We start from the raw sequence: 23,581 nt of genomic DNA, 5'->3' as shown, positions 1-23,581 counted from the left end.
TGTAAATCCAGTGGTGGTCTTCCATGTTGTATTATAGGCCCAGGTGGCCTCAACTAGTCTCTCTGCCCAATCCTTCCTATTGCTGCTCACTACCTTGGTTAATATGTTCTCCAGTGCCCTGTTGGTCACCTCCACTTGCCCATTAGCTTGTGGATGATAAGGAGTGGAGGTCCTATGCTTGATTTTGTGATGGCTAAGCAGTTCTTCAATCATGTTGGAGGTAAACTAGTTGCCTTGGTCTATGACTAGCTCTCTAGGGTACCCAAATTTGTAGAATACATTCTCCCTTAGGAACTCAACCACCTTCTCTTCTGTTGCTTCCTTAATTACCTTAGTTTCAGCCCACTTAGTCAAATAATCAGTGCACACAATAATGTACTTCTTTTTCTTTGAAGGAGGGTTGATAGGCCTAATGAAGTCCATGCCCCACTTGTTAAATGGCTCGAAAGTCACTTGATGTTGTAGGGGCATTTCATCCCTTGGAGTAGGCTTTCCCATCCTCTGGCACCGACCACACTGACTAATGTACTTTTTCACATCCTGATGAAGAGTAGGCCAATAATAGCCTACTTGCAACACTTTGAATGTTGTCCTCTTTACTGCAAAGTGACCTCCACAAGGTCCATCATGATAGGTCAAAAGGATGTCAAAAACTTCCTCTTCCCTTACACACCTTCTCAAGATTTGATCTGGGCCAAGTTTGAACAGATTGCCCCCAATCCAGGTAAAGGGGGCGCTTTTCCTGACTATCTTGCTCTTTTCTTTGGAGGGCAAGTTTGGTGGGAACTGTGTTGATGCCAAATAGTTTCTATATCAGCAAACCATGGGGAGAGAACTGAAATATCAAACAAATTCTCATATGGTAACTGGTCATCCACTATTCCTTCTTCACTTGTAGCAGATTCATCCTAGATAGAAAGTCTACAACAACATTTTCCTTACTAGGCTTATCAATAATAGTTAGATCAAACTATTGTAACAAAAGCAACCATCTTATAATTCTAGCATTCACATCTGGTTTGTTCATTAAATATTTGATTGCAGCATGATCAGTATGCACAAATGTTTGATAGCCTGTAATGTAATGCCTAAATTTTTTTAATGAATGTATAACAACCAGGAGTTCCTTTTCGATCGCAATATAGTTTAGTTCAGCCTTTGATAGGTTCTTACTGATAAAATAGATGGCATATGGCAATTTCTCCTCTTCCTGACCTAAGGTTGCTCCTATGGATTTGTGTGAAGCATCAGCATGAATATGAAAAGGGAGGGCCCAGTTTGGGCCTCTAAGGATTGGTGCAGTGGTTAACTTACCCTTTAGAATGTCTAAGGCCTCTTGATAACTCTTTGACCATATAAACTCAGAATCTTTGTCCAACAACCCAAACAAAGGAGAGGCCAACTTGTTGAAGTCCTTTATGAACCTTCGGTAGTGTCCAGATAACCCTAAGAAACTCCTGGCATCTCTTTGCTTTTGTGGAGGTGGGACCCTTTGGATGATTGTTATTTTGTTTGGGTCCACCTATAGTCCTTACTGAGATATTGAATGACCTAGCACGGTCCCTTCAGTCATTAAGAATTCACATTTTTCTAGACTGACAGACAGGTTCATTTCAATGCATTTGTGCAATATTTTTCCTAGGTTAGTCTGGGCTTCTTGAAAGTAACAGCCATAAGGTGTAAAGTCATCCATATATATTGCCACGACATCATGTACTAATTCAGAAAAAATACTCAAGGATGCTCTCTGGAAAGTGGCAGGATCATTGTATAGGCCAAAAGGAAGGACCCTATAGGCAAAGGTACCCCAAGGACAGGTGAATGTGGTCTTATCCTAGTCTTTTGGGAAGATTTGTATTTGGTTGTACCCACTGAATCCATCTAGGAAGGAAAAAAACTTCTTCCCTGCCGGGCCATCTAGCACTTAGTCAACGAAGGGTAGGGGAAAATGATCCTTCTTTGTGGCTTTGTTCAACTCCCTATAATCAACACAAATCCTCCACTTAACATTTTTCTTGGGAACTAACACTAAAGGAGAGACCCACTCACTGTCAGAGATAGGGTAATGAATCCTGCATCTAGCAGTTTTTGCAGTTCGTCTTTGACTATGTCTTTAAGGGTTGGATTCATCCTCCTTTGTGGTTGCCTGACTGGCTTGCAACCTTCTTTGATGTATATGTGGTGAGTACACACTGAGGGGTGTACTCCCTTCATTTCCTTGTAACTCCAAGTGAAGGCTTCTAGGTTTTCTCTCAACATGTTGCATAACTCTTCCTCTTCAAGAGTAGACAGAGATGGATTAATTTTCAAAGTTTTCTCTGGGCCGAATTCTATGGTTTTGACATGGAGTGGGTTGGAAGTGGCCAAGCATAAGTCAATTGGATGATTGTTTTGGGTTTCCCTTATTTCTTCCTCTAATGGTAATGAACTAGGAGTTTGACTTTGGATCAGGTGTTCAATTAATTCATCCTCATCTTGCTTTCCTCCTCCTATGGTTACTTCCAAAGCATAAAGTTGGGCAGAATAAACCTCATCTTCTTCCTCCTCCTCCAAATCATGCTCTAGGGAAGGTTGAGCACGAGGGTCTAGGACTAACTGTTTGGACATATGCCGATTCTTAATAGTCATATTCCTGGCCCTGCATCTAATGTAAGCATTAGTTGTGGCCAACCATGGCCTCCCAAGGATGAGAGGGTAACCAATAAGCTTAGCCTTAGGCTGGAGAACTAGGAAATTTACAAGGTACTCCTAGGAGTCAATGGAGACCATCACATCCTCCACAATTACCTTAGGGGTGACTGTGGAATGATCTGCAAGTTGCAGAACTGTTGTGGTCTTCCTCAATGACCCTTGGAGGTTGAGCTTGAGCATGGTGTCCTTGGTCATCACATTAATGGCAGCCCTAAGATCAATCAGAGTGTATGGGACAATGGTGCCATTGATGTGCACATCTACTACAGGGCTTCCAGGTTCCAAATATTTTGGACATATTAGCTGACCCAGCATTAATTCAGACAGTTACCCAATGACATTACTGGTAAGGGCATCCATTTTTCTTCTTCTTGGATGCTTGAAGCATTTATCCTTAATCAACTTATTGTAAACGGGAACATATTTTATTGCCTGGAGAAGGGGGATCTTTACACATAGATTTTTCAATTCTCCAAAAAGTTCAGTTTCTTCTGGGGTAGGCTGGAGTGGTTGGGATAATCTCTCAGGAAAGGGTGGATTTACTTTAAGGTTTCTTTCCTCTCTTTCTTCCTCAACCTCCCTATGTGGAGAGGGAGGTTGGTTGTCTGGGAGAATTCTCCCAGATATTAGGTTGATCTCCTAGATTTCTACAGCATAAGCTGGGTATGATGTCTCTCCATTGTATACTTGTTGAGCCCGCCTATTGTTTGGGTTCGGATTTTGCTGGGCAGGCATCTAGGGTTGCTTGGGTGGAGAAGAGTGCAAGAGTTGTGGTTTGGTAGATGGTGGAGACAATAGGGCTATAACATTGTTGAAATGGGGCCTCCACCCCTAAAGTGGGGTATTCCACTGAGGTTGTAGTTGAACATAAGGTTGAAATGACTAGCTGGCTGGCGAGGAATGATACTAAGATGTATAGGACCAAGGAGGGGGTGTAGACCAAGAAGGATGAGCAGGGGGTCCCCAATAAGGTATAGTTGTGGTTTTTTTGGGGTTTTAATATGCATGGGATGACCCTTGCATACCCTGCTGGTATGGTCTAGGCCTAGGAGGTCTCCTTTGGTTGATGTAGCAAAGCTGCTCAGTGACCCCTTCAGCTCCTTGATATACAGATTTGAGTCCAGGTAAAGAAGGGAACTTGTCTATGGAGTGGTTTTCTTCACAGACTGAGAAAATCTTAATACAGTTCAATGGGCATTCGTTCCTAGGATGCCTCCTGATGCATCTAGGATAAAAGATGGACAAGGCTCTCTCTGCTTCCTTTTGATGTTCATGGTGTCCAATTACAAGGCAAGGGTTTGTAGTATATCACTTTTGAAATCTTCCAGCATATTACCAATTTCACCTTTGATGGATGAGTTGGAGGATGATGTACTGGCCATAGGTTGACTACCCCTAGTATTTTTCCTGGTTTCCCTAGAATGGTTTCTAAAGATAGTCTTAATATCATCATAGGGCAATTGGTAGATATCTCCTCCTGTTATCATATGTAAGGTATCCAGAAGATCCTCCCTTACTCCTCTAAGCAGGACCAGCTTCAGTCACTCAGGGTCAAGTGTGCACGTGGCCCTTTTGTAACTGAGCTGGAATCTTTCTTCATAGTCTTCTAAGGATTCATCCTAGCCTATGGTCATCTTGGAAATCTCTTCTTTAGTATCCTTTGACCTACAGTAGTCCCTATATTTGTTGTTAAAAGCCTATTGCATCTAAGCCCACTTTGAGATGCTATCTCCAGGTAAACCTGTGAACTAGTGCAATGTTGCATCCTTGAGGGTAGATGGAAACAATTTTAACTTTTGCTCTTCATCTATATAGTCATAGGTTCGGCACATAACAGAAAACTCAAATAGGAAAGTGTTAGAGTCCTCTGTGGTCAGGCCATGGAAATGAAGTAGAGCAGAGGGGCTTATATTCTTCATCTTAGTGTCCCCATTGGTCTCCCTGATGGGGAAAGAACCCTCAATTATCTCTATATTTCCTCTATCATTTCGGTTTTCAGCCATTGGTTCAGTAGGAAAGGGTTCTTCCTCTTCTTCTTCCCCTGTAGGTTCCTCAAATAGGTAAGGTTGCTCTCCTAAAGGGTCTTCCAATTCACCGTCACTGAAGAAGAGAGAAGGTTGATTGTTGGATGCAGTGGGGGTAGTTGACAAGAATTTCCCTAAATTGTCCCTATTCCTATAAGGCATGAAAGGAAATGTTTTTGGGTTGGTTTTTGTAAGTTTTTTTTTTTAACCTAAAAAGTACTCTGCAGAAAGGAAATTGTTGATTGAATGAAAAACTACTTGCTAAATTGAAATTCTACTTGCAGAATGAAAAGGAAAGTAGATAATGACAACTGAAAGAAAGGAAGAAACTAGATTACTTTTGCGGAAATAAACTAATGGAAGAAAATTGGAGACTAGAAATAGAAGAAAGCAGTAATCACATTCTACTTAGACACCTCCCCGACAACGACGCCAAAAAGTGATGAGCCTAGGTATTGCAACAAGAATGCTACAACTCCCAGGGCTACCAGCTTTACTTATCAACCCGGGGTTCGTACAAACTTGGAGGTGACAGTGCTATATGCACAAGTAAAAGTGAATGTCTTGCCTGTTGTCACTGCTTATCTAGCAAGAGAGCCCAGGGGTTCCAAGCCAAACTTCTATAGGGTCAGAAGAAGCTTAATTCTTTAATGGAATAAGAGAAAATCTATTCTAAGAGAGAGCTACTCTATTGTAGTAATGAAGAAAACGACATGTAATGCTAAACCACACCATAATCTAACTAACCATATAAACAACTATGCTAAACAGAATTGCTAAATCAACACTAACCTAATGTTGCTATCTAAGTTGTAGAGGTAAAGAGCCTTAAACTATACTAAGTTGTAAGCAAAGGAACTACACTAAATCTGTTTTCAAGTGGAAGAACAGTCGAAGATCGAAATTGGTGAAAGGAGGACGTAAGGACACAATAGTGCATAGGGACCGTTGGATCGATGAATGACCAGAAGATGGACGGTGGAGATATTATCACAAGGGCTTAAGCGAATAGATGGATGAATAGGGTAACGAATTAGATGAACAACGAAAATGTTATCGCGAGGAATTAAGTGAATGGATGGACAAATAGGGTAACGAGGCAGATGAACAACAGAGATCTTATCGTGATGAATTAAGTGAATGGATGGATGAAAAGGGTAATGAAGCAGATGAATGACGAAGATCTTATCGTGGATATTAAGTCAAGAGATGGACGGATAGGATTAATCAGAGGATGGACAGCGAAGATCGTATCGCAGGAAGAAAACATGCGGAAATGATGGAGCAGGTTTCGAAGGCGGTAAGCAGTTTCTCACGCGCCCTTAAAGTTGTAAGTTATATTTCTGAATTTCACACGATTAGCCTAACTAAGTGACACGTAGCACGAGAAAACCACTTTTCTCACGTGCTCTCGGGTGGATAATAGTCGTGCAAGAATCCGCGTGAGATTGCGCGATAGTCATTGGATCAGGTGGGGCTGATCAACGGTGGAGATCGGCCAAGCTAGTTGGCGATCGGGTGACACGATAGTCGTCGGATCAGGTGAGGTAGATCGACGGTGGGGATTTAAAGCACATAAAGTGTTGAGGTGACACGATAGCCATCGAATTAGGTAAGGCAGATCGACGGTGGGGATTTAAAGTGCATAAAGTAGGTGGAAGACTTCACGCGAGGTGGCAGTTGGATAAACTAATGAATCGGATGGTGATTGGGCAGGTTTGTTGTGGATCGGATGGTAAGGGGATTATGCATGAAGAACATGCTGAAGGAGGTTTCAATGAAAATGATAGAAAAATCAGTGAGGGTGAACAAGTAACTACATCAAACAAAAAACTCCATAGTTCATGCGAGAACCAAAAACCTGTGTTTTTGGGGTTGCTGAAGGGTCTCTTCCTCAAGTCATGGTCCCAGAGGGAGGATATGAGGCCAAGACACCTGTGGACAACCTTATGGTGATATTTTTCTCCTAGCTAACTTGGTAATTGAAAGAAGGCACAAATGGAGGTAAACTAAAGCACAATCGATCTACTCTACACTACTATAAGCGAAATGCAACTACTTAAGCAAATGAACAAAAAAACCATAAATCTACGCTATACTATTGTAATGAAAATGAAGCTACTTAAGCAAATGAATAGAACCAGGAAGCTACTTAAGAAAATGAACAGAACCAGGAAGCTACTTAAGAAAATGAACAGAACCAGGAAGCTACTTAAGAAAATGAACAGAACCAGGAAGCTACTTAAGCAAATGAACAGAACCAGAAATATATGTTGTCATACATGTACAATAAAGAGGAGCTTTGGTTGCTCGGGTTGGGCCCTAACCCAAGAGCTTAAGCCCTCTGAGTTAACTCAGTGCTGGCTCAAAACAAAACTCATCTTTATTGTAAAAACCATGGATTACATAACAAACTGTCACAAGTCTTGCAGCTCAGAAATAAAGGAGTGTTTTACAACAAGAATATGATCCTACTAAGGTCCTAAGCCTCTATATTTATACATCTAAAGTCTCCAATGACTTCCTTCCCATTAGGGAGGCTTGGCTCCCCACTCAAGATAAATTGGTTTCTGTCACTTTCACTTGCTCGGCTGTCTTTTAGTCCTCATGATTTGGCTATTTGCACTCCAAGCTGATGGAGGAATATTCGAATGGATGGGTAGTAAATGAGGAGGATTTGCCTCCTATAATTCCTCTCCCTTTTCCCATTCGAGTTTTGACCAAGGTATTTTCCACAGTTCCTTGCTTTTATCCTTTATTCCTGCATTTTTCCTTGCTTTTATCCTTTATTCCTGCATTACATGCACATTAGACCACAAAGCAAAATATCCAACTCTAACTCATCTCATAAACAAAATATAATCAAAGTATGCAATAAGTTGTGAGAATAGTTGGTTTGACTAAGCTAGGAGGTGAATTAAGGCCAATTAAGGCCCATATAATTACCCAATGGTGACGCTCATCACTATTTAAAGTTCATGTCCAATGACCCTTTTAATTTATACCAAATACACAACTAAAATGTCATATTTCAAATTTTATAGGAAAGAAAACCTGAATCATACCACAATACATATATTTGCCAATAGTTCACAGTATCAAATTTTTCTAATAGAAAAGCACACGACGAGCTCTGCAAGAATGGCGAGGGTTTACGCGAGGAAATCTGCGGCCGAGCTCAGCGAACGTGCTGGCTCGAGCAATAATGGAGGTTGCGGAATGGACAAACGCAGTCTCTGCCAAAGGTATGGAGAAATTATTAAGTTTTTTGCATGCCAGAATACAGATCTGCATTTCTATGACGCAGATCATGATAACCAGTGGTTCAAGCGATCGCCATCGAGACTTGATCAGGCACCATTTCCCTTGATCCGAGGCTTGGTGCATAGATCCAGCCTAAGGCTCATCACTACAGCCATCCGTTTGACAGATCGACCTCTATTCTGGTCAGATCTGGAAACCTTTTTTCGGGGAGATCGGGATCTTGGAGGGATCGATGCCGCTGCCCTGCAAATTGATTTCTGATTCCAAAAACGCGCCATCAACCTGATGGATTTTCAGAAGTTGCTGCAGGTTGAAGCGGATCTACTTCTCTCCACTGCAGAGCCATCCGAGACCAGAGATCAGTAGATGTTTTCGTCTTTGGGCTCAGAACTCAATTTGGGGGCGGAATTTTGTTAGGAATCGGCCTGATATATACAGGATCTGTCAGCCTAGTGATAGTCTGGCTCACCCCTCTACAGTCGCTTCATGCATGCAAAGACGAAGGGTTGCATGGGGCAGATACGCCTATGTACACATCTGCATGGCCCAATCCCTGTAGATCCAGGCCGGATCTCTCAAATATGAGCAAGATGCAAGACCTCCAGGAGCTCAGGCAGCTGATCGGTGGTTATATGCATCGATCCAACAAAGGGTTGGCAGATCGCGACAGGCAAAAGGTAGAATGCCTCAATAGAAGCTCAGATCTGGAAGATCGCCGACAGCCAGATCACAAGGCAACCAGCAACGTCACCGTTTCAGGCAGAGCAGGAACTCAGCTAAATTGCAGACATCAGGTAACAAAAACTCGTTTTCAGATTTTCATTAAAACCCCAGAGACGAAATCTTCTTTAGTATGGGTACATGCAGAAAGTATTGTGTTGTAGCTGAAGCAGCAAATCTATGCATTGACTGGATACCTTAGCCAGATCCAACACTTAGTCAATGGCAGATGGTCTCTCCAAGACAACAGAACCATGGGAAGCTATGGGATTAGCCCAGGAGAAACTATTCTCTTGAATCTCAGACTGAGAGGAGGAGCCCCTCCTCAGGGTCAGACAAGTAGCTCAGGGGGAGACAAAAACTCCTCAGGAGGGGACAAGGGGAAAAAGTCAGCATCTCAGCAGCAACCCAAAGGAGGTTCCTCCTACAAAAACATTCTTAAGGGTAATAAAGATACAGGGTCCTCTCCAGATCAAAGCAGGTATACTCCGAGGCCATACATAGTAGACCAGTTAGGGCAAACCCCAGCCCTAAACTTTGACTCTACAGGGCTTGATGTTTTCGTTAAGTCCTATGAAACGCAGGCCCTAATCTGTCGTTTTAACAGTTTCTGGCCAAAACCAATGGATCTATTCCATTGGATTTTCACCACTTGGACCATGGAATGTGATATACATTTATGCTCCAAGGGATTTTTTATAGTTAGATTCACATCCTCGGAAGTCAGAGAAAAAATCATCAGAGATGGGCCTTGGTTCTGGGGAACATCGGGGCTGTTCATGACCCCATGGTTCCCAGATTTCAATCCAAACAACATGACTGTATCCAAAGTGTTGGTTTGGGTCCGCCTATACAACCTTCCCCTTCACTTTTGGAGTGAATGAGTCTTGGAAGGAATTGGGAACAACATAGGGAAATATATCAAAACAGATCTGGAGAGGATTGATGAAAGGGTATACACTTTTGCATGCATCTGTGTGGAAGTAGATCTAAGCAAAGGGCTGCCAGACAACATAAGGCTGATCTACAAACAACAAAACTGGCTGCAAGCACTAGACTATGAAAATACTGCTTTCAGATGCAGGCTCTGCAGGCAGACAGGACACCTGCAAAGTACATGCCCAGAAGCCAAAAAAGCAAACAGTAAAAAGAAGCAGAAAGGGAAGCAGAGGAAAGGATGGCAATTTCCCCCCCCTGACTCAGATGATGAAGAATCAGAAGCAGAAGAGGATGACACCCCCGCAGAGAATGCAGAGGTATCCCAAGAAATGGAGACTCAGAAGGAAACTACATCAGAAAACAAGATCACAAAGCTCCACCAAAATCAGGCAGAGAAGACAAGCGAGGATCAAAGCATGGGAGGGATCAAACGGCATCACCACTCAGATACTTCAGACTCAGACAAGGAAACAACCCCACAGAAAGCAGAAACACAGTTAGTCATAGCTTCGATCGAGCCCACTCAAGGAGAGTGGCGCAAGGTAGAAAAGAAAAAGGGGAGAAAAGCTTGAAGTGTGAGTTCTTACTCACTGCCGGATTTCAGTTTTTGCCTCTTTCTTCTCTCTCCTCTCTTCTCTTTTCTTATTCTTTCTTATGCACGTTAACCTTCTAACGTTGCGTGGGGTGCGAATGCACTCGAGCCCATATGGGCAGTTTATGGAAATGCTTCAATGCATCTGCTAGTGTAACTTTTCATTTTTTAAATAAAAGGTTACCGTTTTTTTCCTTGGAAAAAAAAATCAAAGTTTTCTAATAACATAGCCCTTAAATAAACCCAAAGCTAAGAGAAATTCAAAAAGGGCTTAATCCTTAGGGGAATGTACCACAACCAATCAGTGTGCCCTCATTCAAGAAGCCTGGAGGTAAAAAAATTTAATTAATTCTAAAAAGTAATTTTTAGATCATACCCTTTTAGTTTTCTAGTTGAATTTTAAACTCTTGAATGGTAATTCAAGAATTGAAACTTGTGATCTCTCTCCCTTGTTTCATGACCTTTTCCTTGAGAACCGACCAACCAAGCTGTTGGACACCTAGTCCTAAAGGGTTAGTGTGGAATTCGAATAGACTAAGCAGTCCAAGAGACCTTGGGATCTGAATCCCAAGAGTCACCTATTGTACTATAAATGTGTATCTTATGTTAATAAAAAACGCACTCACTGATTTATCTTTCCTATTGTTTTTACCATCCATGTGTGTTTAACATGGTATCAGAGCGGGCGATCTCCTGCCCTGCTCCATTGTGAGCTACCTGTTTCAGCGCTGCCATTCCTCTGTTGTGAGCAGTCCTGGCCCTCTGCCATATTCTTTTCAAGCGCTTCCTTATAACGCCTCTGCCCTGAGCACTGCACTGCTCTGTCCTGCGCTGCTCTGCCTCTGCCTCTGCCTGGGATATGCTAGTAATTGAATATCGCTGCTCTGTCCTGTCTATTGGCTGGCCCTGTCTGTCAGTTTGAATAATTAAATTCTGTCTCTGCATCAGAAACGCCTGTCGACCTCTGCGCATTCCATTTTTACTACACCTCATTATTAAACGTTGGCCGTACGCACCCTTTTGGCCGGATTTCTCTTTGCTGGGTGAAATTTTCACTTGTTGGACCGTCATCTCATTGCCTGGAGGAATATGGCGCTATGTTGCATATGCGTTTCTTAAAAGAATGTTAACTGCTCCATTTTGAGCAAGTTACACAAGTGCGGAGTTGTTTGGCGCACACGTGAACAAGAACCTGCAAAGCCAGAATGAAGAAGCATTGGGGCATATAGGTAACGGGCTACAAGATTCAAAAGCTGCACCATATACCCCAATGATACCCCAAGTTGTAGTGGTGTAACAGAATATGGATTAACACCTCGAGGCAACGGAACATTACAAATTTGGTCACAGAAATATTGATCCCCACTAGACGCTTCGTCTCTGTTTTTCCCATCCTCAAGTTTATGTAGATGCTCAAGTGGGAAAATCTTGCAAAGCTGTTTTACTGCAACAGACTGATTTTGCAGAAGCTCTGCCTGGAGTGCTGTGAGAGCTGAGTTTTGGGCGCAAATTTTGTCTGAATGCAACTTCAACTCTTTCGCTTTTTTCTCCTTTAACATAGTACAGGCTTCACGTAGTTCCTTCATTTTGGTATTTAATTCATTTGTTTGGTCGACTACTTCAGATTTTGCTTGACAAAGTTGATGCTGCTTGAGACGAAGTGTTTCCTTTAGGTTAGTAATGTTTTGAGCATGGGTCAGTCTCCAGTGCTGCTGCTCGACAGATTCGCGGTTAGCTTTAAGCTTCTCCTCCAACTTTTTCTGTAACAAATCGCGATCACGTTTTGCGGCATTGAGAAGCTCATACTTGTCATTTAAATTGCGATCCACGCAAGCTGCACAAAGTAAAGGGGAATTTGCCTTCTCACAGTTTCCACAAAATTGGGTTTTCCTCTCCATTGATGCCGAAATGGAAACAAGAAAAATGTTGGCTGCCAGCAAAGTCTCTGTCAAAATTCTGGCGCCTGATAACCAATATGATCCAATTGCTGCTCTAAATCTTGCACTGCAATTTCCAGATCCAATTTTGTTGTGACAGTGCCATGGGAAGGAGTCCAATCAGCCTATAGGAGGGTCGAATATATTGTTTTTCACCAGCAGTAGGAGGGCTGAGCTATTTATCATTCAGAGTACAAATTCCAAGAAGATTTTCTACCACCATCAGTTGATATTGAAGTCATTGTGTCCAGTAGTTGAAGAGCTTGCCTCCTCAACGCTTTTATTGTGCATGATCTCTCCTTTATCTTTATCCTCTGTAATGCACGCCGAAGATACTGGAAGAGGAGCTGCAGAGCAGCACTGCCTTTTATCGCATGAATAACTGAACGAATCGTCATCGCTGTCTCCATAATCTGCGAGATGTTCCATAAATAGACAAATGCAGAGTGTACCAAAATGACAGCTGTGCCTCGGTCTGATTTGCTATGCCTTCTGTTCTGCATTTTGCGGCAAATATTCCGAAGTCCGAAGCAAGACAATGTGAAGAACGATTTGCAAGAGTAGTTTTCTCTCTTCTCCAATCATCCAAGAAATTATATAGTTTGGCCATCATGTGCTAAAATATTTATTATAGAGAATATGTTTTGAATTCTGGAGCGTAGCATTGGTTGAGGAAAAAGACCACGTTTTCCTTTTGTTGGGCATATCCCTGGTGGGTACAGATTTACAGTATTCTTGTGGCTAGAAAAGGATATGTATTAATATTGCTGAAAAATAAATGTCAATAATTTCAGACTGCTCGTGGACATAGTCACTGTTTGTGGGAGCTGAATATTGACTCACCTGTGCGTAATATCTCCCATTGGTTTCACATGGGTCCTGATGATCCTCGAATGCCATTCTGAGTAGTTATTGTGCATTGTATGGCTATTTGCCCTAGTTTGATTTGTATTGCCGAAGGGATTTAATGAACATAATTGGTGTGAAGTTGAGAGTTGGGATCGTCATTCTTTGTTCTGCAGACCAAGTGAATCCGTTGCCTGTACAATTATCTGGAGGTTTCCTCTTAGATTAACAAGAAGCAGATTTTAAGAGCAGTATTGAAGCAGATTTGGTGTTGTCCATGGAACAATTTGAAGTGGAGAAGTGATCAGCATTGTGAAGTGAATTTGAAGCATTTTTTGAAGACATTTTTGGAAGTCATTTTTTTGCAGTTTCTTGTAGAGATTTTGCATGATTTCCATAGCAGCTAGATGCTCTGAAGTTTGAAGTTGAGGACAGCGCTCATCTTCACATTTATATATTTTTGCATTGGTGATGTTATGCTCCAGTTCATTCTTAAAACAAACTGTGGACTGTTGATTTACCATGTGCCCAATTGTACCAATGTTTATTGTAGCTTGACGAGAAATGTTTATTGTAGCTTAACTTGGTAACATCCAGCTTACTCAGGTCTTGCTCCATCAACCTTTTTCGCGACATTGTTGCCACTTGATAAGCCCTTACAATATCTTGTAGTAAGAATACAATATTATTTTTCTGTTGCTGTTGCCTCAGTTGTGTTTTTAAGTGACATTGAAGAAAAATGGCCAGACTTGAAGATGCAGTAAAGTTATTGAATATCCTAATTCATTCCACTGTTGATGAGATGGTCAAAGTTAACAAAGAAACTCTCTTTGACATCCAAACCTCTCTGCAAACTGCACATGAGAATATTGAGTTTTTGCAGCTTGAAACAAAGCTACAGCAGGAAGAATTACACAAGTGGAGTCATCATTCTGAATCTGTTTCTGTTCAGAACATTGAGACTTCAACCCATCAACAGCAAGTCAGTAATGTTACTGTTCATTCAAATAAAGCAGCAGTTGTACATGCAGATGCAGAAACCAAGACTGCACTTCCCAAGCCCATCACCAGACCTTGGGAACAGCTTGTCCACAACAAGCACAGAACTGGTCTTGGATATGACAAGGACTTGTCCTTTCATATTCCAGACTATGCCAAGCCCATTCAGTTTCAGAGTGCTGGATTCATTTATGACAGTTCACCTGCTCCTCATGACAGTTCAGCTTCAGCTGTTCCAGATTCTGCCCCTCTTCCACAGCAACAACAACAACAAAAACAACAGATCGTGAAATGCCAACACTGTGATCGAGTTGGCCATATGAAAGATCACTGTTTTGATCTTCATCCATGTGAGCACTGTCATAAAACCAGCCATTCTTCACACAGGTGCTTCAAAAACAAACGTCCTGCAAGAACAAAGATTCATCTTGGATGGATCACTTCTTGGCAATGGGCATCAACAGCCAAGAAGATATTCCAAACACATGTTAGAACTTGTTCCAGAGTATTAAACAGTCTTGCAGTTGAGTTTTCTCCATCTTCTCACCTTGTATCTGACAGGGGGGGAAATGATGGTCATCTACAAGCTTCAAAGTCACATCAAGCGAGCCTGAGCCACAACCTGCCACACCAGTTTCAGAGTTGTAGCCAGAGACAAAGATGCCTGAACATGCCTTCAGTTGGCAATCTGGGACGCTTCCTCTAGCAGAAGACTTCAGCTTCTTGCCAGTTTCGGAAGCATTTCAGGAATCACAGAGTTGTTGGTTATCCTTAAACCATCACAGGTTGAGACTTCCCTTTTCAGGTTGAAGTTTTACCTTTTATGCGGGTGAGACCTCCCTTTTATGGTTGAAGGTTTCCCTCTTTAAAACAATAGGATCACTTCCTCTAGCAGAAAACTTCAGTTTCTTGCCAGTTTTGGAAGAGTTCCGGGAACTGCACTAAGCGTTCCAGTGTTGGTGGTCATCCTTAAACCACCGCCCTTTTTATACCAACATTTCATAGAGCACATTCAGCCTAGTGTTGCCATGCATTTTTTGCACATTTTTTATTACAGCTCTCTTCTTGGACTCATACATAACCCTTCGGATTAAGGGGGGGAATGTTGGACACCTAATCCTAAAGGGTTAGTGTGGAATTCGAATAGACTAAGCAGTCCAAGAGACCTTGGGATCTGAATCCCAAGAGTCACCTATTGTACTATAAATGTGTATCTTATGTTAATAAAAAACGCACTCACTGATTTATCTTTCCTATTGTTTTTACCATCCATGTGTGTTTAACACAAGCAATAGTTAACACACAAAGGAGTTACTCTTCTCAGAAGAATTTCAATTCAATAGTTTACCTACCTTTTGAACTTTGAAGTAGCTGAAGAAAACTATTATTTAATCTTCATAAATGCAATATGTTCTTATATCATCCACTCTACATTACCTTGTGGTGTGTTTTCCTAGCACTTGGTGGATTTCCTTAGGTACAGGTTGTCAATATTCCACTAATTAAATCCAAAACTACTCACAAGGAAATAACTTGTTTGATTCATGTAGAAAACAGAGCCTATTTTCAATTCAACATGAAGCACCATTAGTGCCATGGAGATAGATAAATCTCATCTATCCCCAATCTTAGCAGTAATATTTTTATGCAGGACATGGCTACATCTGGAAGGGTGGTATGGCACCCCATACAAGCACTATGAAATTGGTAAACATGTACAGTTGGCTTCACCTCATAATGTTGACATTATTCCTTGCACCATACACAAAATGGGACCCCCTCTGTGCATATGGCATATGGATGGGAACTAGTTCTTGGTCAGGTTTGTACAGACAGATAAATAATATCCATCCTCAGCCCACAGTGATGAATACTTTTGATAAGTTTATTTGAATGACTAGATAATATTCATCTTTTTGAAAGACCACATAGAAGTGCTGAGCAGAAAATCAAGCTTCTTTTTAAAAGAAAAACAAATAATGGTTGCACTTATATGCAGTAGAACAATTAAAAATACCTAAGTAATAAAAATTACATAATGACAACAGTGCATTGTATTTACGAAATATTTATAGATGAAATAAAGAAAAAATTAGCCCACTCCAACTTTTAAGGAAGAAATCTCACCTGTAGTTGTAACATAGAAAAATCCAGTGATGCTCTTTGTCCAAATTACACAGCAAATAATTTAATACGGCTAGGGGAGAGAGAAAGGTAGCTAATGGAATCTCAAAAGAGGCATTGGGTCTAATGTCCTACTTTTGGGTTGGGCATATAAATGATTTAGATTCATGATTCTAATCTTTAAGAAGTGCATTTTAATATTTTAAAGAGTGATCACTGCAGCAAACCAACAGACAGGCGACAGAGGTTCCAAGAATCAGGAAGGGTGGTCGACAGCGATACAACAAATGGAAAGGTGATTCTACAGTTTGACCGGCATGGAGAATACCGAGGATTTGGAGCTAGTGGATTATACTGCGGACCCACTCGAAGACTTCACCATTTTCGGGAACCCAAATTTGCATTCTGCTCAGCCTGATCCTGGTCCCGCCGTCCAGCAATCCATTCCGGCGGCAAACCTACTAGGATCGCCTTCCTCGCTTGCCTTGGAGGCCCCCCCTCTTTCGCCTGGTACTGCTCCCCTCCTTTCATCCTACCTGCCCGAGGATTTTGATATCAATCTTCCCTCCCCTCCCCACAGAATCGATCTCTCTGCTTCATTAAACACCAGGGTTGAGGCAAATCCAGCCATCACCTCATCCGTTAGCACTCCTATCATCGATCGCGCGGGAGCTCGGGCCGACCATCCCAAATCTGCGGTACCTGCATCGACCTCCGCTGAAGCTGATCCTTCTAGCCGCCCTCGGGATTATGGTCAGCCGAGGCAGCCTTCTCTGAATACCGTGGACATTCAGCCCTCGGGCTGTTTCGACACACCTGCCATTCATCCTCATCCAATCAAACCCTCGGTGGAGAGCGGGTCATCAAACCCACTAGTGGATCATTCAACCGCTCCGCGATCAAAAAAGACGAAGTGTATCAGAGAAGTTACAAAGGATATATCGGTAACCTTCGGAGATCCTGCAAATTTTGCAGAATCCATGGCACTAGCACAAACGACCCTCGTAGGTCATGTGAGAGGGCGCATTTTCACAGCCGAGCGGTTGAAATCGTGGGTAAAAGAGATCTGGGGCGATATGTTTTCAGAGCTGCCTGAAGTGGAGAGGCTTCCCAGAGGCTGGTTCTCTCTATATTTTGCAAAAGAAGAGCATACTAACGCCGTCCTAGCCCAGTATTGGCATATCGAAATGGCCCCTGTACTCCTGAAGAGATGGAACCCTTTGTTCGACCCGGAGCGGGAGCAGATAGGAGCCGGACCTATCTGGGTTCGCTTGCCTGGATTACCTCTTCAATATTGGCAGGAGGAGACCTTTATCAAGATTGGCAATGCTCTGGGAACATATCTTGACCATGACAGATCTTTCAAGAAATCAAGTGATAAGCTCCTGGCCAGAATTTTGGTACATTTGGACACCAGAGAAGGCCTCGTTGGCAAAATGAATCTGAGATGGGGTAATTGCAGCCGAACGCAGATACTGGATTATGAAGGAGTCCCCTTCAGATGCAATTATTGTCATCAAATTGGTCATGTTTATAAGGATTGCGCATTAATCATCAGTCAGAACAGAGAATCTCATCGACCTCCACAGGACTCAGTCAGGGCAAACACATCGTCGTCGCCTTCCCCAAGGAATACTCCTCCACCAACAACTCAGAAAAAGCCTGCTATGGATTCAAGGGGTGCACCTACAAAAGCGAATGAGCCTCCTGCAGCTGCAAAGGTTTCGGGAAATTTTTCTTTCTCTCATTCTACTTCATCTACCTCTCCTGTGTTCATTGATTCGACTGCATGTTCAATGGCTCATTGTGATATTCCCCCTCCTCCCCCATTGATATCATCTGCCCCTCCCTCCCTGCCTCTCTCCATTTCTCCTCCCTCGCCCCCCATATCGTCCCGGTCATCCTCATCACACCCCTACTCCCTCCGACCCCGGGCACCCCGCCCAGGGGCATCTGAATCCTGTGCTGGATTAGGCATCGTACCTCCGGATATTGGAGCTCATACCACCCGAGGCCGCAAATCAAACCTTAACAAAGCTATCCAACTTGCGGGTGCAGAAGTTGCTGCTGGGTGACAAGCCACCATTTTAGGGGTCCTTAGAGCATCGAACCCCTTCAAGGAAGGGCCCCCATGAAAATCATCTCTTTCAATTGTAGGGGGATGGCAAGCGCCCCAAAAAAGCTTGCCTTAAAACGACTTTTTGAGGTCGAGAATCCGGATATCATATTGCTCCAAGAAACTCTTGGACCTGCAGAGCAATGCTCTCGCACCCTAGCCTCTGTAGGGGCTAATTGGCAATTCACAGCTATGGATGCCACTGGTAGGTCGGGGGGTTTAGCTCTCGGTATTAACCCTACCTCGATTAAGCTGTTATCATCTTGGGGCGGACGGGGTTTCATGGGTGCAGACATCATCTCTATTGATCTCGGGCTCCCCCTCCGCATTATCAACATATATGGACCCTGCCAGCAGAGGGAAGAATTCTGGAGAAATCTGTTCAGCTGCAATTTTCTTTCACTTGAGCACACCATCATCGGGGGGGACCTGAATTTCTCACTGGGTTTCAATGAATCATGGGGTGAGGCAGCCCAGATTGACCCCATCACAAACTACATGAGTCAATTATTGGAGCAGCATGACTTCATTGATACCCCAGTACAAAAGTTGCAGCCTACTTGGAGAAATAGAAGGACGGGGGAAGCTGCTTTGGCCAGAAGATTGGACAGATTTCTCATGAAAGAGCCCCTGATCCATCGGCTGCATTCATTCAAGCAGTGGGTTAGTACTGGGGGCATTTCCGACCATTCTCCCATAGCTTTGGAAATTCGCGGACCTGATCAGAAGCCTAAAGCGCCATACAAATTTAATCATGTGTGGCTACAAGACCCCAGTTTCACAGCACTTATTTCATCTTTCTGGAGGGATCATCCTATCGACAGAGAATCCACGATGGCTAGGGGATTCGTAAAAAACCTCACAGAATTAAAACATTTGGTCATAAACTGGGCAAAGGCAAAAAAGAAGAATGAAGATGAGCAGCTCACTAAGGTGGAAAATGAATTATATAACCTTACGGACGAAAGAAACCTTGGTTTCCTCACTCAGGATGACAAGGCTCGACTGGTGGAATTGGAATATCAGAAGAATATTATTCTCAAGGGCAGGGAGGAATCAATCAGACTTCGTAGTAGAGCCATTTGGCTAAAGGCGGGGGATGAGAACTCCAGATTTTTTCACAATTTCGCCAAGGGAAGGAAAGTGGCGAATACCATATGGAACCTGCCACTACCTGAGGGAGGACAAGCTGATACTTTCAATAAGCTCTCTAACTTGGGCACCACTCACTTCAGGAATCTATACAAGAGTCCTGGGGGTGCAAACCTGGCGGAAATCATCAATGTGGCTACAAAATTCCCAAGATTTGTTGAAGAAGAAGATCTAGAGGATCTGGAAGCCCCTGTCACCTTGGCTGAATTGGAGAGCACAATTAAATGGTTCAAAAAGGAGAAGAGCCCAGGCCCGGATGGATGGACCATTGAATTCTACTCAGCCTTCTTCGATCTCCTGGGAGAAGACATTCTCAAAGTGGTAGAGGAGAGCAGAACAACTGGTAGTATCTACCATGCCATAAACTCAACATTTATTGCCCTCATTCCTAAATCTGACCACCCATCATCTTTCGATGACTTCCGCCCCATATCCCTCTGTAACGTGCTCTACAAAATCATATCCAAGATCATAGCAAACCGGATCAAGCCCATTCTCTCCAGGCATATATCCCCCCAACAATTTGCTTTCCTTGAAAATCGACAGATCCATGAAGCCATCGGATCCGCACAGGAAGCAATTCATTCTATATGGACAAAGCGCCTCAAGTGCATCCTGCTGAAAATTGATCTCTCAAAGGCTTTTGATCGTGTCAGCTGGTTGTATATCAAAATGATTCTCATTCAGGTCGGTTTTCCAATGTCTTTAATAACTTGGATTATGGCATGCATTATCTCCCCCACTTTTAGTATTCTGATCAATGGTTCGGCCTCCCATTTCTTTCACTCTGAAAGAGGCCTCCACCAAGGATGTCCTCTCTCGCCATTACTCTTCTTATTGGTAATTGAAGCCCTAAGTAGACTTTTGATTAATGCTAGTAGGGAGAATACTATCCGTGGCCTCAAAATATCAGACATCTGCTATATTACTCATCTTCTCTTTGTAGATGATGTCCTGATATTACTGGACGGAAGTATACAGGACACATCGACTTTTTCTCGACTGCTCAATCTGTTCTCCACAGCTACAGGGATGGAAGTCAACCGCACTAAATCCACCATCACCATGTTTGATATATCTGCAAATGAATCACTTGCTGCAAGAAGAGCTTTCCCGTATGCACATCAGCCATTGGATAGAGGCTTAAAATATCTTGGGTACTGGCTCAAACCAACAAGTCAGAGGATTGCTGATTGGGCTTGGCTCGTGGCGAAGATCGAAAAAAGACTATCTTGTTGGTGTCTTAGGTATCTCTCCAGAGCAGGGAGATTAACCCTGATAAAAGCAGTCTTGGAGGCCACCCCGGTTTTCTGGATGGCTATGGCATGGATACCCCGCAACATATTAGCTAAATTGCAACAGTTATGCAATCGATACCTATGGGCAGGAAACCAGGATAAGCGAATTTTTGCTTGGATTGGATGGCACAAGATTTCCCTGCCCAAAAAGTGGGGAGGGTGGGGTCTAAAGGACCTTTCGCAATTTGCAAAAGCTCTGGCTGGCAAAATGGGATGGGCTCTCCTCACTTCCCACAGTTTATGGACCAACATCACTTACCATAAGTATATTTGGCCACTCAGCATATTAGATTGGGCAAGACTGCCCTCCTGGAATAAAGTGGGCATCTCTTCGATTTGGAAGGCTCTTCTGAACTCCTTACCACTTATCAGGGATAATCTTGTATGGCGCATCAGGGATGGCAACAGTGCAAGAATAGGGTTGGATCCCTGGTCCGGCAGTGGAGGCAGACATATACTCCCACAGGAATTAATTGCTCATTTAGCTGCTCAAAACATCAATGTCATCTCCCAATTAGCTGACCCAGCACAATCTGATATTTTTCACCAAGCATGGAAAACGGCTGAGCAATTGAACATCCCGAGAAGATGGCACCTCATATGGGATGAATACAGGGAAGCTTTGATGGAAGCCCACATTCGCATACTGGAGGGACCGGATGAATTGATTTGGCACCGCGCAGAACACGGGATATACACTCCAAAAGAAGGATATATATATCTTATTGATCACAGAAAGCCAGGAGACATCCCACACTGGTGGAAGAACATCTGGAAATGTACTGCCTCCCCCCGAACAAAACTGTTCAATTGGTGCATTCTAAGGCACAAGGTACCTACAGGTGAAACGCTGGCAAAGAGAGCTATATACGGACCCACGCGATGTGTGCTCTGCAAAGAGGACTCAGAGACCACAGAGCACATTTTTATGAGATGTCGAGCCACTGTCGAACTATGGCAACACCTTCGTGCTCACATAAATTACTTTGGAGAATGGGAGGGTCAAAATGTTACAATGGCGTGGATCGATTGGGAAAAGAAACATAAGGGTTCAAAACTGATTAATCTTCCTATCATCATCAACTGGGCTATTTGGAAAGCCCGTAACCGAGCCATCTTTGACGAGAAGCCCATTCACTGGCCTGTTATCGAAGCCAGCATTGTTGCTGCCCTAAATGAGCTCCCTGTACCCGCTCCTCCATCTGCTCGCCAGCCTGCCCCGCCGCCCATCATAGACACCAGCACGCCCTGGGCTTTTTTTGATGGCGCGGCTAACCAACAAAGCTGCGGAGGTGGTATTATCCTTCATGTTTCAGAGACTCATCATTACTGCATCAAGGCTGGCCTGGGTGTCGGCACAAACAATTTTGCTGAATTGATTACTTTGCGTCATCTTCTACATTTTGCATTAAATCATCATTGCACATACATCAACATTTATGGAGATTCTCAGATCATTGTAAATTGGTTGAATGGCACAGCTACATGTCATATGCACTCTCTCAGCACTGTTCTACAAGAAGCTCTCGTTCTCAAGGCGCAATTTAACTTCATTTCTATCTCTCACATTTACAGGGAGCATAATAAGGGTGCCGATCAACTTTCCAAGGAGGCAGCGTTGATGGACCGAGGACTATGGGAGATCACAGAGACTATTGAGCAGCGGGAGTATAAATTCTATCACCGGCCTTATATAGATCCAGGATACCCAACTTTGGATCAGCAAATAGTAAATTAAACTTTTATATATATATCTAATGACAGCTCTCTACAGACATCACTGGTTTTTTGGTTTTTTGATTTTTTGTTTAAGAAGAAAAGCATATACAGCATGAACTGAACCGCATGCCCTGCGTGGTACTGCACAGACTGCATACTGAAGTATACTGTATCTATCCAACTTATATGTAACTGCACTATTAAAGAAATATATATTGATTTTTCCAGAGGGAAAAAAAAAATTTAAAGTCATGAATAAACTATCATTGAAAGAGGTAATATATGCCTTTTTAAGTGAAGAAAAATTAATAGCACGAAGTAACTCCGGTTTCAGAAGAAAATTACTAAATCCTAAACTATGAATGCCAACATAAGCATCAAAACTGACCCCCTTAGATTAGTAGGCTAATTCTTTTGAATGTAGAGCACCTAACCTAATCTTGCCCGACCCAAGAAGATCATTGGTTGAACCCAAAAGCCATGTCGGTTCCTCTGTCTATTACCTTCCAAGAAGAAGAGAATTGGCCTCCAATTTACGTGTTCCAAATCATTTTGTCCTGACATAAATTTAGTAATTAGAGATGTTGAAATCCTAGGCATGCAAATAAAGAACATAAATTATTAAAGTTCAGAACGTATATTCTAGATAAACCAATTCCTTTCAATCTTAATTGCATTCAATAGGATGCCACACTCTGGCATCAATTTGTCCACTCAATTTGAGTTGCCTAGAAGAATGCAAACACAAATAGTTTTTATCATATTTTCTCAATCATATCTGCAATGCAAGGTAATGCCAACTCTAAGCATCATCCGAGTTGGATGTTCATGCTTGATTGCACAATTAGATACACAGTCATTCAAGAAAATTGGAAGTAAATAAAACAAAGCTATGAATTTGGATTGGGCTTACAATTCAGAATGAAATGCCCAAGTGCACCGCAATGGATCAATTAAAATCCCAAGGGTAAGAGATGAACTCTACATTGAAGAACTAAATTTATGTTGATAAACCAGCATTCCATCTAATTATCATTGTTGGAGTAAATGTATAACCTAAACATTGGGGTTGTGACAAATTAAACTCCAAGCCCTTTTAGGCAATTGGCTTATAAACATAACCATACCATAAGTGTTCAAGTATCTATTCATGGACTAAA

At 42.6% G+C, this 23,581-nt stretch overlaps 2 protein-coding genes across 2 annotated transcripts; one reads left to right on the top strand and one right to left on the bottom strand.

The window, feature by feature from the left end:
* Window positions 1-11,345: 11,345 nt before the first annotated feature.
* On the bottom strand, window positions 11,346-12,128 carry LOC149182570 (uncharacterized). Its single transcript, XM_089414600.1, has one exon. The coding sequence runs from the start codon at window positions 12,126-12,128 to the stop codon at window positions 11,346-11,348; it is 783 nt and encodes a 260-aa protein (XP_089270726.1).
* A 6,169-nt stretch (window positions 12,129-18,297) lies between these two features.
* On the top strand, window positions 18,298-22,440 carry LOC149182569 (uncharacterized). Its single transcript, XM_089414599.1, has 2 exons — window positions 18,298-19,631; window positions 20,286-22,440. Exons 1-2 carry the CDS (start codon window positions 18,298-18,300, stop codon window positions 22,438-22,440), a joined length of 3,489 nt encoding a protein of 1,162 aa, XP_089270725.1.
* The last annotated feature ends 1,141 nt before the right edge of the window (window positions 22,441-23,581 follow it).

This window comes from Pinus tabuliformis, chromosome 3_2 (genome assembly GCF_031772625.1).
Source record: "Pinus tabuliformis cultivar Carrire ecotype Pingquan chromosome 3_2, CPIR1, whole genome shotgun sequence".
Classification (NCBI taxonomy): domain Eukaryota; kingdom Viridiplantae; phylum Streptophyta; class Pinopsida; order Pinales; family Pinaceae; genus Pinus; species Pinus tabuliformis.
Note: the sequence above shows the minus strand (reverse complement) of the source record. Positions and strands in the feature narration are given on the sequence as shown.

What these genes read in the sequence shown, in the direction of transcription:
- LOC149182569 (XM_089414599.1), top strand. Translation starts at nt 18,298, where the DNA reads ATGGCAAGCGCCCCAAAAAAGCTTGCCTTAAAACGACTTTTTGAGGTC. An exon ending in TTGGAGAGCACAATTAAATG is followed by an intron (nt 19,632 to 20,285) that starts GTTCAAAAAGGA and finishes TAATGCTAGTAG; the next exon opens with GGAGAATACTATCCGTGGCC.
- LOC149182570 (XM_089414600.1), bottom strand. Translation starts at nt 12,128, where the DNA reads ATGGAGAGGAAAACCCAATTTTGTGGAAACTGTGAGAAGGCAAATTCC.